Source organism: Dama dama, chromosome 27, assembly GCF_033118175.1.
Source record: "Dama dama isolate Ldn47 chromosome 27, ASM3311817v1, whole genome shotgun sequence".
In the NCBI taxonomy this organism is placed as follows: domain Eukaryota; kingdom Metazoa; phylum Chordata; class Mammalia; order Artiodactyla; family Cervidae; genus Dama; species Dama dama.
This window is the reverse complement of record NC_083707.1, coordinates 6,114,467-6,129,736: the sequence shown is the minus strand read 5'-3', so window position 1 is coordinate 6,129,736 and position 15,270 is coordinate 6,114,467. Positions and strand designations below refer to the sequence as shown.

Below are 15,270 nucleotides of genomic sequence, written 5' to 3'. Positions count from 1 at the left end.
AATACTGTTGATAAAATGTCCCATTTTAGCCATAGGATTATAATTTTTTATTCTTGTACCTCTAGCAATCTAACCAGCACAACTGTTTAGTAATCCAGAATTCTCAGGCTCTTTCCTTCTGGGCCCTTTAGTGGGAACCTACGTGGCAGAGGGCTGTGTGTCTCGGGCCATGTTAGGTGAATTGTGCAGGAAGCCTGAGCAGCTGCCTCGGGCTCACCCTCTGCCTGCAGGGACTCACAGCATTGTTTTCTTCTTCCTCAGAGAGTCCATAGTGTTTCTTAGATTTGGTGGATTTATGATTAAATACTGCTGGTTTAAAAAATGTGGAAACTTCTTAACTTTTGTTTACATAAAGCCTTTCATGGGATTATTCCTTATTAATTGTGGATTATTGTTTTAATGATACAGTGGAAACCTCGTTCAACTGAACTTTAGATAATTATGCCTTATGATACACTTGTTCCAAAAGAAACTTAACTACAGAGGGAAGAGGAAGTGCCTTTCTAAATGTATAGGCATACAACACTATATAACTGTGGGGTTTATTTTTAAAATAAATTGAAATTGCCTTTCATAATAGTAAGTAAATTGCTAATGATGATCCAGAGAGTTGAACTCTATTGCTTTCAACAGAAAGACTAGTCGTGGTGATAAACAGTGCATTGAGCACCTTCTGTATTTTCTAAACTTGTTAATGTCATTTACCTTAATCTTCATGACAGCCTTATGAGACACATATATTATTAGCATAAAACAACAAAATACCCCATGGTCTGAAAGTGTGGGAGACAAAGTACTTAAAAAAAAAATTCTATATTTCTTTAAGCAGAACTTTCAGAATTTTTAAATGTCAGGTTAGGTACATAACTTGCCAAGTTGTTAGCAGGAGACCAAGATAGTGGTGAATTTCATACATAGAAGTTTGGGAGTGGTGAGGCAGATGCGTGGCTTCTCTTGGGGAAGGAATATTGGGATCCATGTTTACATTAGCGTGTGACATCTGTACCTGCTCTCTCTGCATTTCTATATTAAGATAATGTTACCAGTACGCATTAGTAAATACACAGAAATTACCTGATTGTGTCTTAGTGATATTACTTTATTATCAGCCCAGGTCTCTCTGCTTCCACAGTTTACTCTCCACATCCACCACGCCAGCTCACCTGATGCCTTGAGGGGGAGGTGGTGACCCGGGAGGAGAAAGAGCAACACAGGTGGATGGACTCTACCAGACATGAGTCCTGTGCAGCCTGGGTCATTTCGATGGATGAGCACTTGCAAGACAGACCAGCAGACTGGGACAGAAAGTCCAGACTCAGCTTCAAATAAATCAGATATTCATGGGGAGAGAGCGCTTCAAGTCAGTGAGAGATCTGGCGAGCAGTATGGAGACACAACTTACACCACGCTCTAGGGGAATTTTGAAAGGACTCTAATACTTAGTGGAACACTGCAACTATTCAAGTACTAGAACCAATTTGGGACAATCCTTTTATGACCTCTAAGTAAGGAAGCCATAGGACAAAAGATGAACAAAATAAAACATTTCTGCTTCTCAGAAGATACTATAAACAAAGTCTAACTGAAAGTAAGGAAGAGATATTTGCTACTTCTGTCATAGACAAATGAGTTTACTTCCCTTATGTATAAGAGAATGACTAACAACCGTTAGGAAAACAATTCATAAAAATATGGAAAAATGGTACAGAGGAAGCAGAATACACATGGCATTTCAATATTTGAAGCAACTTTATTCATTACAAGAGAAATGCAGATTAAAACTGTTAAAAGTTGGAAATTGAACCCCACCTTGAGCTATCATTTTTCACCCACCACATTGGCAAAAACTTGGAAGTTTGATGACACAACACACTACATTGGCATGACTGTGCAGAAACAGGCTCTCTAAAACATTGTTGGTGGAAGTGTGAATTGCTACACCTCCTCTGGAGGGCCATTTGGCACCATTGATCAAAACTACAAAAGCATATGCCCATTGACATTTGAAACAATTCCACTTGGCATTGTGACATTCTCTTGGCATCCTGAGAAAGAGAAAGTTTCACAGGAGAATTCATCACAAGCTTGTTTACACTAGATTATTCATCACAAACTTGTTTACACTAGCAAATGATCAGAAACGACCTAGATGCTCAGCAGTAGAGGATCAGTTAAATGTGGTGTTCTCTGTCCTCACGAGGAAATTCTGTGTTGCTGTTAACAAAGGAAGAAAAGGAGGAGAAGCCGAGGGAGGGAGTGGTGAGGTGGGGTCGGGGGGACGTCAGGAAGGATGCTGTGTGCTCATGTAGTCACGTGGAGAGGTCCCCGTGCCCTGTCATTAGGTGAAAAAAGTAAGATGCCAACACGTGTTATGCCAACAGATTTACATACAAGAAGAGGGGAGAGAAGAAAATACAGTATGTTTATGCATTGAAAAAAAAATTGTTAGTTCTCCCAAAAGATTGATGGGCAGTTGTGATTCTGTGTCCGTGGTCCAGGGTGGGAGGGTGGTGATCCAGGCTGTGGTAGGAAGAGACTTCGCTGTCTCTGTCTCTTATTATTAGACTGTTTGATGTTTTAAATATGTGACGGTATGTTTGTTTAACAACTTCAGTGGTACAGTATTTTTTTGATAACTGAAATCACATGTATCAAAAGAGAAAAAATAGGAGCTCTTCTGGGATGAACCCTGCTCTCCTCTGCTCTCTTGGATGGGAAGTTTCCTGCTCAGGAATTGGGACGTCTAAACCGGATTCTGCTGATGACAACATGTGGACAGGTGTCAGCTTTCAGCATCAGTTTTCCCTGCTGAATGACTTGATCCCTTTTATTAAGGAAGTTTCCTGAGTGACTACTAACTGCAGAACTTCTCCTGAAAGAGCAGGCCCTGAGCCTTTGGAGTGGGAGTGCTGACTCCAAGACCCTAGACTACCAGAGAACTAACCCTAAGGAGTATCAAATAGTGAGAACTCACATAAAGGAAACCACTTGAATACAAGACCTGGCATCACCCAATTACCAGTAGCACCCTGTGCAGGACACCTCATCTAGACAACAAACAAAACAAAAATACAAAGCTAGTCATTAGCAGACAGGATTACCACCTCACTCAGCCTTGCCCAACAGAGGAAAAATGAACAAACAAACAAAAACTCAGCACAAATCTCACCCTATATGAAGCTTACACAAACCACTGGACCAACCTTAGGAGGGCAGAAACCAAAAGGAAGAAAGAATTCAACCCTGAAACCTGGGAAAAGGAGACCTCAAACACAATAAGTTAAAAAAAAAAAAATGATGAAAAGGCAGAGATATGTTACACAAATGTAGGAACAACCTAGAAACACAGAAGTCCGAATAAATGAAGAGGAAATAGGCAAACTACCTGGAAAAGAATTCAGAATAATGATATTACAGATGATCAAAAACCTTGAAAACAAAATGGAGAAAATGCAAGTTCCAATTAACAAAGACCTAGAAGAGTTAAAGAATAAGCACACAAACAGCACAGTGACTGAAATTAAAAGCGGAAGAAATCGACAACAGCAGCACATCGGAAGCAGAAGAATGAGTCAGGAGCCGGAAGGTAAAATGGTGGAAATAACTTCTGAAGAGCAGAATCAAGTAAACAGAATGAAAAGAACTGAGGATATGAGGATAGTGTCTGGGGCAATATCAAACGCAGCAGCATTTGAGTTATAGGGGTCCCAGAAGAAGAAGAGAAAAAGAAAGGGTATGAGAACATTTTTGAAGAGACTATAGTTGAAAATTTCCCCAACATGGTAAAGAAAATAGTCAATCAAGTCCAAGCATCACAGAGTCCCGTATAGAATAAACCTAAGGAGAAACACACCAACACATACTAATCAAACTAACAAAGACTCAACACAAAGAAAGAATATTAAAAGCAGCAAGGGAGAAGCAACAAGTAACATACAAGAGAAACCCCAAAGGTTTAACAACTGATCTTTCAGCAGAAACTCTGCAGGCCAGAAGGGAATGGCAGGGTTATTTAAAGTACTGAAAGGGAAAATCTACAACCAAGATTACTGTACCTGGCAAGGATCTCATTCAAAATTGATGGAGAAATCACAAGCTTTTCAGACAAGCAAAAGTTAAGAGAATTCAGTACCACCAAACCAGCTTTCCAGCAAATGTTAAAGGGACTCATATAGTGAAGAAATACAGGAGAAAAACAGACCTGCAAAATCAACCCCAAACAATTAAGAAAATGGCATTAGGAACATATATATCAATAATTACTTTAAATGTAAATGGATTAAATGCTCCAACCTAAAGACCCAGACTGGCTGAATGGATACAAAAACAAAACCCATATATATGCTGTCTACAAGAAACCCACTTCAGACCTAAAGACACATACAGACTGAAAGTAAGAGGATGAAAAAATATATTCCATGCAAATGGAAGCAAAAGAAAGCTGGAGTACCAATCCTCATATCAGATAAAATAGTCCTTAAAAGAAAGAAGGTTACAAGAGATTAGGAAGGACACTACATAATGATCAAGGGATCAATCCAAGAGGAAGACATAACAATGCACCCAACATAGGAGCACCTCAATACATAAGACAAACACTAACAGACATAAAAGGAGAAATTGACAGTAACACAATAATGGTAGAAGACTTTAACACCCCACTGACACCAATGGACAGATCATCAAAACAGAAAATTAATAAAGAAACACAAGTCTTAAATGATACATTAGATGAGATGGATCTTATTGATATCTTCAGGACATTCCATCCAATGCAGAAGAATACACCTTTTTCTCAAGTGCACATGGAACATTCTCCAGGATAGACCACATCTTGGGTCAGAAATCAAAACTCAGTAAATTTAAGAAAATTGAAATTGTATCAAGCATCTTCTCTGACCACAACACTATGAGACTAGATATCAATTACAGGAAAAAAACTCTAAGAAACACAAACACGTGGAGATTAAACAATATGTTTCTAAATAACCAACAGGTTACTGAAGAAATCAAAAGGGAAATCAAACAATTTCTAGAAACAAATGACAATCTAGAAACAAATGACAATCTTCACGACAGCTCAAAACCTATGGGATGCAGCAAAAGCAGTTCTAAGAGGGAAGTTTATAGCAATACAATACTACCTTAAGAAACAAGAAAAACATCGAATAGACAACCTAGCTTTACACTAAAACAACTGGAGAAAGAACATAAAGCCCCCAAAATTAGTAGAAGGACAGAAATCGTAAAGATCTGAGCAGAAATAAATGAAAGAAACAATAGTAAAAATTAATAAAACTAAAAGCTGGTTCTTGAAGAAGATAAACAAAATTGACAAACATTTAGCCAGACCCATCAAGAAAAAAAGAAGAATCAGATCAACAAAATTAGAAATGAAAAGGGAGTGGTTACAACAGACAATGCAGAAATACAAAGGATTATAAGAGACTCTAATGAACAACTATATGGCAATAAAATGGATAACCTGGAAGAAATGGTCCAAAACTGAACCAGGAAGAAATAGAAATTATGAACAACCCAATTACAAGCACTGAAATTGAAGCTGTGATCTAAAGTCTCCCCAAAAATAAAAGCCCTGGACCAGATGACTTCACAGGAGAATTCTATCAAACATTTAGAGAAGAGCTAAAGCCTATCCTTCTAAAACTCTTTAAAAAAAATTTCAGAGGAACACTTCCAAACTAATTCTACAAGGCCACCATCACCCTGATACCAAACCAGACAAAGACAACACAAAAAAAGAAAACTACAGGCCAATATCACTGATGAACGTAGATCCAAAAATATTCAACAGAATTTTAGCAAACAGAATTCAGCAACACATCAAAAAGCTCATACACCAATGATTAAGTTGGGTTTATTTCAGGGATGCAAGGATTCTTCAATATACACAAATCAATCAATGTAGTACACAATTTTAGCAAATTGAAAGGTAAAAACCTTATGATAATCTCAATAGATTCAGAAAAAGCCTTTGACAAAATTCAGCACCCATTTGTGATTAAAAATCTTCAAAACATGGGCATAGAACGAACCTACCTCAGCATAGTAAAGGCCATATATGATAAACCTACAGTAAACATTATTCTCAATGGTGAAAAACTGAAAACATTTCCCCTAAGATCAGGAACAAGATAGGGTGTCCACTTTCACCACTGTTATTCAATATAGTTCTGGACATCCTAGCTACAGCAATCAGAGAAGAAAAAGAAATAGAAGGAATCCAGATCAGAAAAGAAGAAGTAAAGCTCTCACTGTTTGCAGATGACATGATACTGTACATAGAAAATCCTAAAGATAGTATCAGAAACAAAAGAGAAAAAATATTTAGTAGAATTTTTTTAAAGCTTCCTTTTCCTTAAGTTAAATAACAGAAACTTAACTTATGCTTTTGTGTTAATAGGCAGCAAGTGTGTAGCACTGACATAATTTTGTGGTATTCTAGAAGACCTTGTTGTTTGTTATTTTACTAATTTATTATTTTAAAATGCAGTGCCTCTGAACTTATTTTCTTTATTACATATTTTAAGAAGCCCTAAAATTAATCAGTTCCCATCTCTGGTCCTTTTACTAATTGCCCAGCCAAGGCCATACTTACATATATAGAGAGAAAGCTGCCTCAAGACTTTCAATATGTTGTATTTCAAAATTGCATGTGAAATGTCCTCAGACTTTACACTGCCTTCCTCATAAACTCAGTGCTTGCACTCGTGGGCCCAGTGAGTCCGGCCTGAACCCCTGTCCCCACGAAGCACCTACAGTGTCGCACTGAGCCATCTCACCTCCCGTGGAACCATGCCCTCACCCCCCCACCTCCCGCTGAGCACCCCTCCATCTGTCCTTTCTCTTGAACCTCACTGTTCTGATTACTACTGCTTCATAGAAAGTTTTGTAATCAGAAAGCATGAGTCCTCCAACATAGTTCTTTGTGAGATTGTATCGAGTCTTTTAGGTTCATTTCCATATGAACTTTAGGATCAGTATTGAGACTTTGGTAAGAAATCCAGCTGAGATTTTGATAGGATTGTACTGAATCTGTACATCAATTTGAGGTGTATTGCCATCTTAATAATATTAAATCTTGCAGTCTAGAAACATGGGGCAACATATACTCTTTACCTTAAGAGTCAGTGTCAAACTAAAGATACATTCAATCGCTGACTCCTAATAATTGAATGCCCTCTTGGCATTGCTGCTGTTATTTCCTGGCAAACCAAGGTTGGACCTTGTTTGGAATAATGTCTCAGACCATCCTTACTTCTCCTGCCTGACTTGTTCTTCGTTAGTCCCTCTTCAATGTACCATTCTTATTACTAGTTGTAAGTTCTTTTAATATTTGGGAAAAAAATACCATTTGGGGGGCTGAGTATCATTCAGAACTGCTTGGCTGAAGGTATCCAGCCTACTTATTGTCAACTGAATGTTGCAACATTGCTACACAGTCAGCTGTCTGTCTCTTGATAGTCTCCAGTGTGGGGACTGCAGTCTGCAGGTCTCTGTAGCTGCTTTAAATGATGTTGATACAATATGTTAGAGCTTCTACTTTTTAGGCTTGGACCACAATGGTTTGATTTCAGAGTTGTTCCTTTTTATCTCAATATTTTAAAAAAATTTGTGTTGTATGACATCAGAACAGATTATGATAGCACACAAATATGCCATTATCCATGAAATATATCTTTTCAACTGCAGATAGACATTGACTGTATTTTCTTTTCATTTGCATATATTTAATGTTTATTAGATGTGTGTATAAAATAGATTAATATACACATATTTATTACTTACATAAAATCAAGTATACAAATAGTATGCACATCACAAATAAAAAGAAATAGGTATAAAATATATGTATAAAATGACCCTTAACCTAAAACACCAAGTCCCACACCAGTTCTCCCTTTTTCATTCTATATTTTTAGATGAAAGAAGCTTCTCTCCTTTTTAACCCTCCCACTCCACTTTTACTTGCTTCAGTAACAGTCCCCTGATTGCTAGATTCCACATGCAGTTGATGTTCTAAGAGATATTGGTTTAGTTTTATCCAAGATAGACATGTCTCAAAAACAAAATATTCTCCTTTCAAAGTCATCTCTTCCTTCCTTGATCAAAGATTAAGTATCATTGCTTATACTGTCCCCCATTTAAGTGGGCACTACCCTGAAATGTGTGGATTTTGGTGATTTTCCTTCCCTGACCAGCGATTGTCCTTGGTGACTCTTAATGCCTTGCCTTCTCCATAAAGGGAGAATGTAGGTGGCACCAGAGAATCAGCAGTCCTAATAAGCAGTCCTAATTAAGTACAATAGCAGACTTGTGCTCACTCCCGAATGTCAGCAAACAGTGGTGAATTTAGGACTGTCTGTGCTGCCACGGAAAAACACACGGGAGGTGGTCTGCAGACGCAGGTAGTGACTCGGCACAGCTCACCCTGCCATCTGGGGAATCCACAACTCGCCCTCTTCCTTTCCATCATCACTGGGTGGGCGTTTCGTTCACCTGCCTTCAGATGGTCTTCTGTGTTACCATCTTGATGCAGAGTTCCTATAAAGTTGGGGATGGTAACCACATACGCTTCACCAGCTCCCCGGGTGCGTCCCCAGGTGCAGTTAAGTGTTACACACAAGCATGATTCCACTTAGCAGTGCGGGGCCGTGAGAGCCACAGACAGCCTCTGTGCAGCCTTCCGTCATCTGAATCCATGCGCTGTGAGATGTGTTTGCTAAATACCTGCAGTGTCCTAACTTTATTTTCTTCAAATCAGCCTGCGGGATTTTGTCCTTCAGCAGTACTGGCAGGAAAGACTGATAAATATAGTGCCTTCTTTGGAATTTCATTTCACTCTGTCAGAAATCTGAAGCACCTCCCTCTACACATACACACACACACATACACACACACACACACACACACACACACCCCCTGCTTGAATATGTGTCGGGCACTTTCCAGTGATGTTCTGACAACAGCAGAGACAGAGGGGAGGCAGCAGTGTGTGTGGACACACACACACACACACCCTGCTTGAATATGTGTCGGGCACTTTCTAGTGATGTTCTGACAACAGCAGAGACAGAGGGGAGGCAGCAGTGTGTGTGAACAGGTCTCGACTCGGTCGCTGACCCCGCGCTGGGAGGGACGGGAGCAGACGAAACAAACACTGCTTCAGCAGCAGCGGCCTGTGCTGGAGGTTCTGGTCATCTCAGGCCTGGTGTTTCCGCATCCGCAGGAAGGGGTGGGAGAGGAGCCCACTGTCAGGGACAATTTAGTGTAGAATCCTCGGGTCTTCCGCTCTTTATTCAGCCCATCCCTCTTAAAAACCTGCGCCCATGCAGAAACCTGGCTGGCACTTTGCGCATTGCCCAGATGTGAAGTGAAGGGCTGCTCGCAGCTGCGTTTCTGTCTTCAGATGGTTTGAGAGGTTGACTTAGGAGCCGCTGTCGTGACAGAACTAGAAGCCAAGGCGCCTTTGTTTCCTTGGCGCTGCAGTTCAGCGGGAGTGGCAGGCCTTCCCTATGCAGGGCTCCTCGTGGTGAAAGGTGTGTTCTTGGGATTAAGGAAGCTCCTTCACTGCCCTCAAGTGGTACCTGAATAATCTGTATTAAAATCATAGAACTCGGGGCTTTCTGTTTCCGGTTCTGCATAGAAATGAGTCGCTCAGATAAGAGAGCAGCCTGGAAATTAGCCCCCAGGAGACGGAAGTTCCCACCTCCTGGATTAAACACTTAGCACAGTGCCTGACACACCCGAGGCCTGTGTGAGGGGTCACTGACGTCCTGGGTTGTGGTCCGATGTTAGTGGTGTGACCTTGCTTCCGTTTACTCCGCTTTCTTACTTGGTAGGTCAAACTGTGCTGAAAACATCCGCAAACACATTCTCCACACGGGCAAACACGAAGGCGTCAAGATGTACAACTGCCCCAAGTGTGACTACGGCACCAACATCCCCGTGGAGTTCCGGAACCACCTGAAGGAACAGCATCCAGACATCGAGAACCCCGACCTGGCCTACCTGCACGCAGGTAGGAAATGAAACCCTACAGGAAATGCTTCGCTCCTGGTAGTGGCTGTCAGGCTGTTTGTGCGTTAGCATTTATCTGAACGTGGTAGCACGTGTGACAGTATCCGCTTCAAGACTGATAAAAAAGTATCCTTGCTCTTGTCCCCTCAACTGTGAAAGCAGCTCTTTTCCATTCTGTTCCGTCAGGAGCAAATATGGTGAAATAATCTCCCCACAGTTGTTAAGAGCAAATATTCCAAATGCAGTTGAACTGAGACTGTTCTGGGTGTTTGAGCTTCATATTTTGACTGATGATAAGGTTTTGAACATTTTTCAACAAATGTTTTGTGATTTGAATTGTCATGCCCTATTCCTTGCCCTACGGTTTTCCGGTAAGTACTGGAAGCGGAAGCGTGTGAGTGAGGAGAGCAGGAGAACCCAGAAGGGGTAACAGAGCACCCTGGGTCCCAGGCATCAGCAGGGATGGTCACACAGGACGCGGGCAGCGGTGGAGGTGGCAGGGGCTGCTGAGATCGTCCCTGCCTCGTTGGAGTGGCTATCAGATGCTGCGGAAGGACCAGCAACGCAGCTCCAACTGCAGGTTAAGCACAGGGATGCCTGCAGCCCAGCTTGGCGGTCAGAGAACCAGAGGGCCTAGGTGTGAGTTCTGTGTGGGCAGCCAGGTGATGGGTGGGAGGGTGGGGACTGCTGAGGACGCATCGCCTGCAGGACGTCTAGAGGAAGTTCCTAACCTGAGCCCAGACAGGAGTGGATTTAAATAGTGCCAGGTGATCAGGGGATGTTTCCAGCAGGTACTTTGGAGCTGTTGGAGCTGTACTTAAACTCTCCTCCCGTTCCTGGCTGGGTGGGTTACAGGCAGGCTTACTGCATCACTGCAGGTTTATTTCTTGTACGTAAATCGACATGGTGGTATCTATGTAAAGGGCCATTGTGAGAATTTAAAAAGATAATTGGCTATGAAGCTCTTAGCAGGCACCGTGCAGAGGATTATGGGTGCTGCTGCTGCTGGCCCTGTGATGCTAGTGCTTGAAGCTCATGGAAATCCCACCAACGTGCAGCACTGCCCTTGCAAAGTGTGTTAGTGACGTATGCTCACGGAATGTCTGCGTGAAGGAGAGAGTGCTCCATGAGTTAGAATAATAGTCCTGATACGTTTGATATTGCATATAAGGTTGTTATTTGTTTTCCGCTGATATGTTCTTCCAGATTTCTGTTTATGCTCATATGATCGACTCTTTTAAGTCACAGTGAAGTGTCCTATTTAGTCATCTCTGCTGTACCCATGTCTGTGTTTGAAAAAGAAAAACGGGGTCAATACTCTGCTTTTGGGTGAGGTTGTTACTTGAAAAGCTTTTGAACTAGATAGATTATCAGTTTTAGTTCACAAAAACAGATAAAGTCAAATTGAAATATCTTCTGGCCATCAGTACCCATGGGTTCTTTATTGTTATGAATGCATGACAATGTAGATGTCAGAAAATATTGCTTAAAAGCTGGTACTTCAAGAAATGGCCAAGTGACACCATCGAAATTGATGGTAGGTTGTCAGCACTGTAGCATTTTCAAGGTAGTTTCACAATGCCTGCTTTTCAAGATGCAATATTGATGTATTCTGTCTCTCTCTTCCATTGCACCAGTTAGGCATTGAAAGTAGGTCATTTTCCTAAAATAAGGTATGTCTAACTTGTTAGATGAAGTAAACAGCAAAGAAAAGGGAGGAAGCTAATTGCAAACCAAAGAAACACATTGCTTTTGCTTATGCCACTGCTGCCCTAGTCATGCAGTGTTCCTTTCGAGATATATTTGTATAAAAATTTACTTAGTTTCTTTGTGTATGCTCTTGTGCATAGAATCCTAGTTTTCTGTTTGTGTTTCTGTGATTCTGTTAGAACCTTTCTCTCCGTAATTAATAATAGCATTCCTCAGGATTTTTACATTGGTTCACTTGGGGTGTTTATTCCGCCCTGTGTAAGGCAGTATCCCTCTTCAGTAATATATTTGCTTTGATAAACTTAGCTCAGTTCAGAGAAAACTTTTAAAGGAGAGAGTTTTTAGACTGACTTGTTGACCTTGTAGTTCTAAGTCATCTGTAAGCCCTTCCTGAGTAGGTGGGAGGCGCCTTCCTCAATGTGAAGGGGAGATACTGAAGCAGCTAGGGCTCCTCTCCTCCCAAGCCGTCTGGTGAAGGATTAGGCAGCACTTGGGGTAAATCTATGACGGATGGTACCCGGGAAGGTCCAGAGGTGGTCTGGACTGCTCGGAGTGTCTTAAGGCCCTGACCTGATGGCGACTGGCAGCTGCCTTCTCTGCTGTCAGCACTGCTGATCTGTTGAGAATTCCGTGATCCAGAGCTCAGTGACACATATGAAGCAGTTCTTTTCAGCCACCCAGAACAAGTAGACAAGTGCACTTGAGGTCTGACTTGTGGCTCTCCCATGTGGCTCAAACGTCTCGTGGCCTCATGAGAAGGAAAACATTAAACACCAGCAACAGAAAATACTGTATATGTCATTGGGGGTATTTTAAATTTTTGTTGAGATGCTATTTGGAAATGTATATATTAAATGAGGTGTTTAGGTGTTTTTTTTTTGACAAACAGTTCTGTAGAAAGAGTGTTTCCTGCAGCGTGCGTGCAGGGAGGGGGCCTGCAGGGCGGAGTCCGGCTGCCTTGCAGCGTCCCCTGTGTCTGTGTGCGAGGCCTTCAGGGCGGGATAGGTTTAGCCTCAGCCCTCATTCCCCTGCTGAGTGACATGGGAAGCCCTGCTCTACCTCTAGGGATCTCAGTCTGTGCACTGGGCATGCCAATGCCTATAGCGCATTCTCAGAAGATCTCACAGAGATGGTACAGTGCGTAAACTGCTGGACATGATAACGTTTGGCATCCATGTTTGCGCAGTTTTCTTCTTCTCTGTGTGCTTCTGTTGATGATTCATTGTCTTTTTTCTCAATTTTTGAGGGGAATTAGGAGAATGATTTTGATATAATTTACCATTTCATACTCTGGAGAACTAAAGGCTGTATGTGAGCTTTAATTTCGGCTATAGCTTTTTTGAATAACAAGATACAAATGGCTATTTATTTTTTGAATAAAAGTGGATTATTTAGGAATCCAAGACATTTAGGGATCTTCTAATTATCTTTTTGTTAACCATTGAAATAGTAATATAAATTGATTTCTAGCTTACATCTACTATGCTCACAGCACAGAGTCTGAATTATTTTAATCCTTTGAAATTTGTTTATACTTTCTTTATGCCTAGGATTTGGTAGGTTTTGGTAAATGTTTGAGATACTAGGAAGTTTGGTGTTGTTTGGTGCTATATTCTGTTTCTTGTATATCACGTATCTCATGTGTTAACTGTATTGCTCAGGGTGTCTCTTTCTCACTGATTTTTTCAATATTAACCCAATCAACTGTGTTAAGAGAAGTAAAAGCTCCCCACCATGATTGTGGAGTGTCTGTTTTTCTGTTAATTTTGACTTTACATATTTTAAAGGTAAATCACTGGGCACTTGGGACTTTACATTTGTTTTATACACATACCCACCTGTGATAAAGAGAAGATACATCGTTCTCTATCACTGTTGTCACTGTGAATCTTCCTTTTTATCTGTAGTAACATTTCTTGCCATCATTCTGTATTTCATATTGTATAACTATACCAGCTTCCTTATAAACAGCATATAGCTGCATTTTGTTTCTGCTGTCACAACTTTAACTTGAAATATTTTTTACTTTATTATTTATACTTAATATATTTATCAATATACTCATCATAGTCAAAACCCCAAACTACTGAAACGCAAGTAGAGTATAGGAAGGTTTGTGTGTTTACCCGATGGAATACCCTACAGCAATGAGAATGACTGGACTACAGCTCCAGTAACAGCATGAATAAATCCCACAGTCGTACCTTTGGATGAAGGTAGCCAAACAAAAAGGAGCATATTCTGTATGATTTCGTTTTTCACTAAGTATTAAAACAGCAAAGAGTATTCTGTGGTGTTAGAAACCAGGGTCTGTTTTCCCTGGGATGAGAAGCAGTGGTGTGATTCTGTTTCTTATTTCTAACATTGGGAAGAGGTTGTGTCCAATTGGAGAAAGTTCTTCAAGCTGTTCTATGAGTTGTGTACTGTTTGAAAAAAAACAACAGGATTCCCTTAACCCTAAATTTCTCAGGAGGTTCATTTAGGTCCATTGTAGATCTACTATGATGAGATTTTTACAATCACATTAATCCTCCAACATTGACGTCAAATTATAAGTGGCCAGAATTTTTCTGTCATTTTACATTACAGTTTTTTTATAAATTGAAATGTACTTCATCTCAAAAATGACCTTTATTTGAGCTTTAGGGTTTTAACTATTGTATTTCTCCCATCTCTCTTATCCATGAATAAGCTTGGTGTTCATTCACTACACCTTGAGAAGGAATTAAACACACTTTAAGTTTTCAGTACAAGTGACCTTCAGTTAGACTTGGGTGGTTATATCTCAGAATACTTTAAAATAACCTGAAAGAAGGGAAGACAGAGAAGAGAAGGTGAAGGAGAGGGCAGAGGAGGTATGCCAGAGCTCCGCTGATCATACTGACGAAGAAGATTTTTTTCTCACAAATTCCAAGAGACAGCCTCCACATGACACCTCTGCTGGTCAGATTGGAACTGTGCTCACTGTGTGTGTGTGCTTGCACACAGATGCACCTTGGGGCCCCGGGTGTGGCAGGTCAGGCACTGCGTGGAGACGAGGAGTTTGGCTTGGTTGTCCCATATTCTCCTCTGAGAAGCCGGAACTTTAAATGTAGTAAATGTTTATGCCTTTTCCAAAGGTAAGAGTCAGATGGTGTTCTCTTTTCAGGGGACATTAAGTATTCAGTGATTGCTTGGTGCTTTTCCTAATTTCCTTAAACCAGGTGGCACAGTTGGTGAAGAATCTGTCTGCCAATGCAGGAGTCCCAAGAAGCATGGATTTGGTCCCTGGGTCTGGGAGATCCCCTGGAATAGGAAATGGCAACCCACTCCAGTATTCTTGCTTGGAAAATTCGTGGACAGAGGAGCCTGAAGGACTACAGTCCATTTGGTCACAGAGTCAGTTAACGACTGAGCACCACTTGAGTCCTTAATTTTTCTACTGTCATATTTTTAAATCATATTTGTATTGATACGATTTTTTTTAGTTCTTATATATATTGTCATTTACATTATATATTAGATTATTGCCTGTGCAAG

The 15,270-nt window shown here is 40.8% G+C and overlaps 1 protein-coding gene across 1 annotated transcript in view; it reads left to right on the top strand.

The window, feature by feature from the left end:
• The window catches only part of ZNF407 (zinc finger protein 407), a 375,101-nt gene that overhangs the window by 245,815 nt on the left and 114,016 nt on the right, over positions 1 to 15,270 (top strand). Inside the window, exon 8 of the mRNA XM_061131131.1 lies at positions 9,864 to 10,042. Coding sequence (XP_060987114.1) covers positions 9,864 to 10,042 — 179 coding nt within the window. The remainder of the gene's footprint in view (positions 1 to 9,863; positions 10,043 to 15,270) is intronic.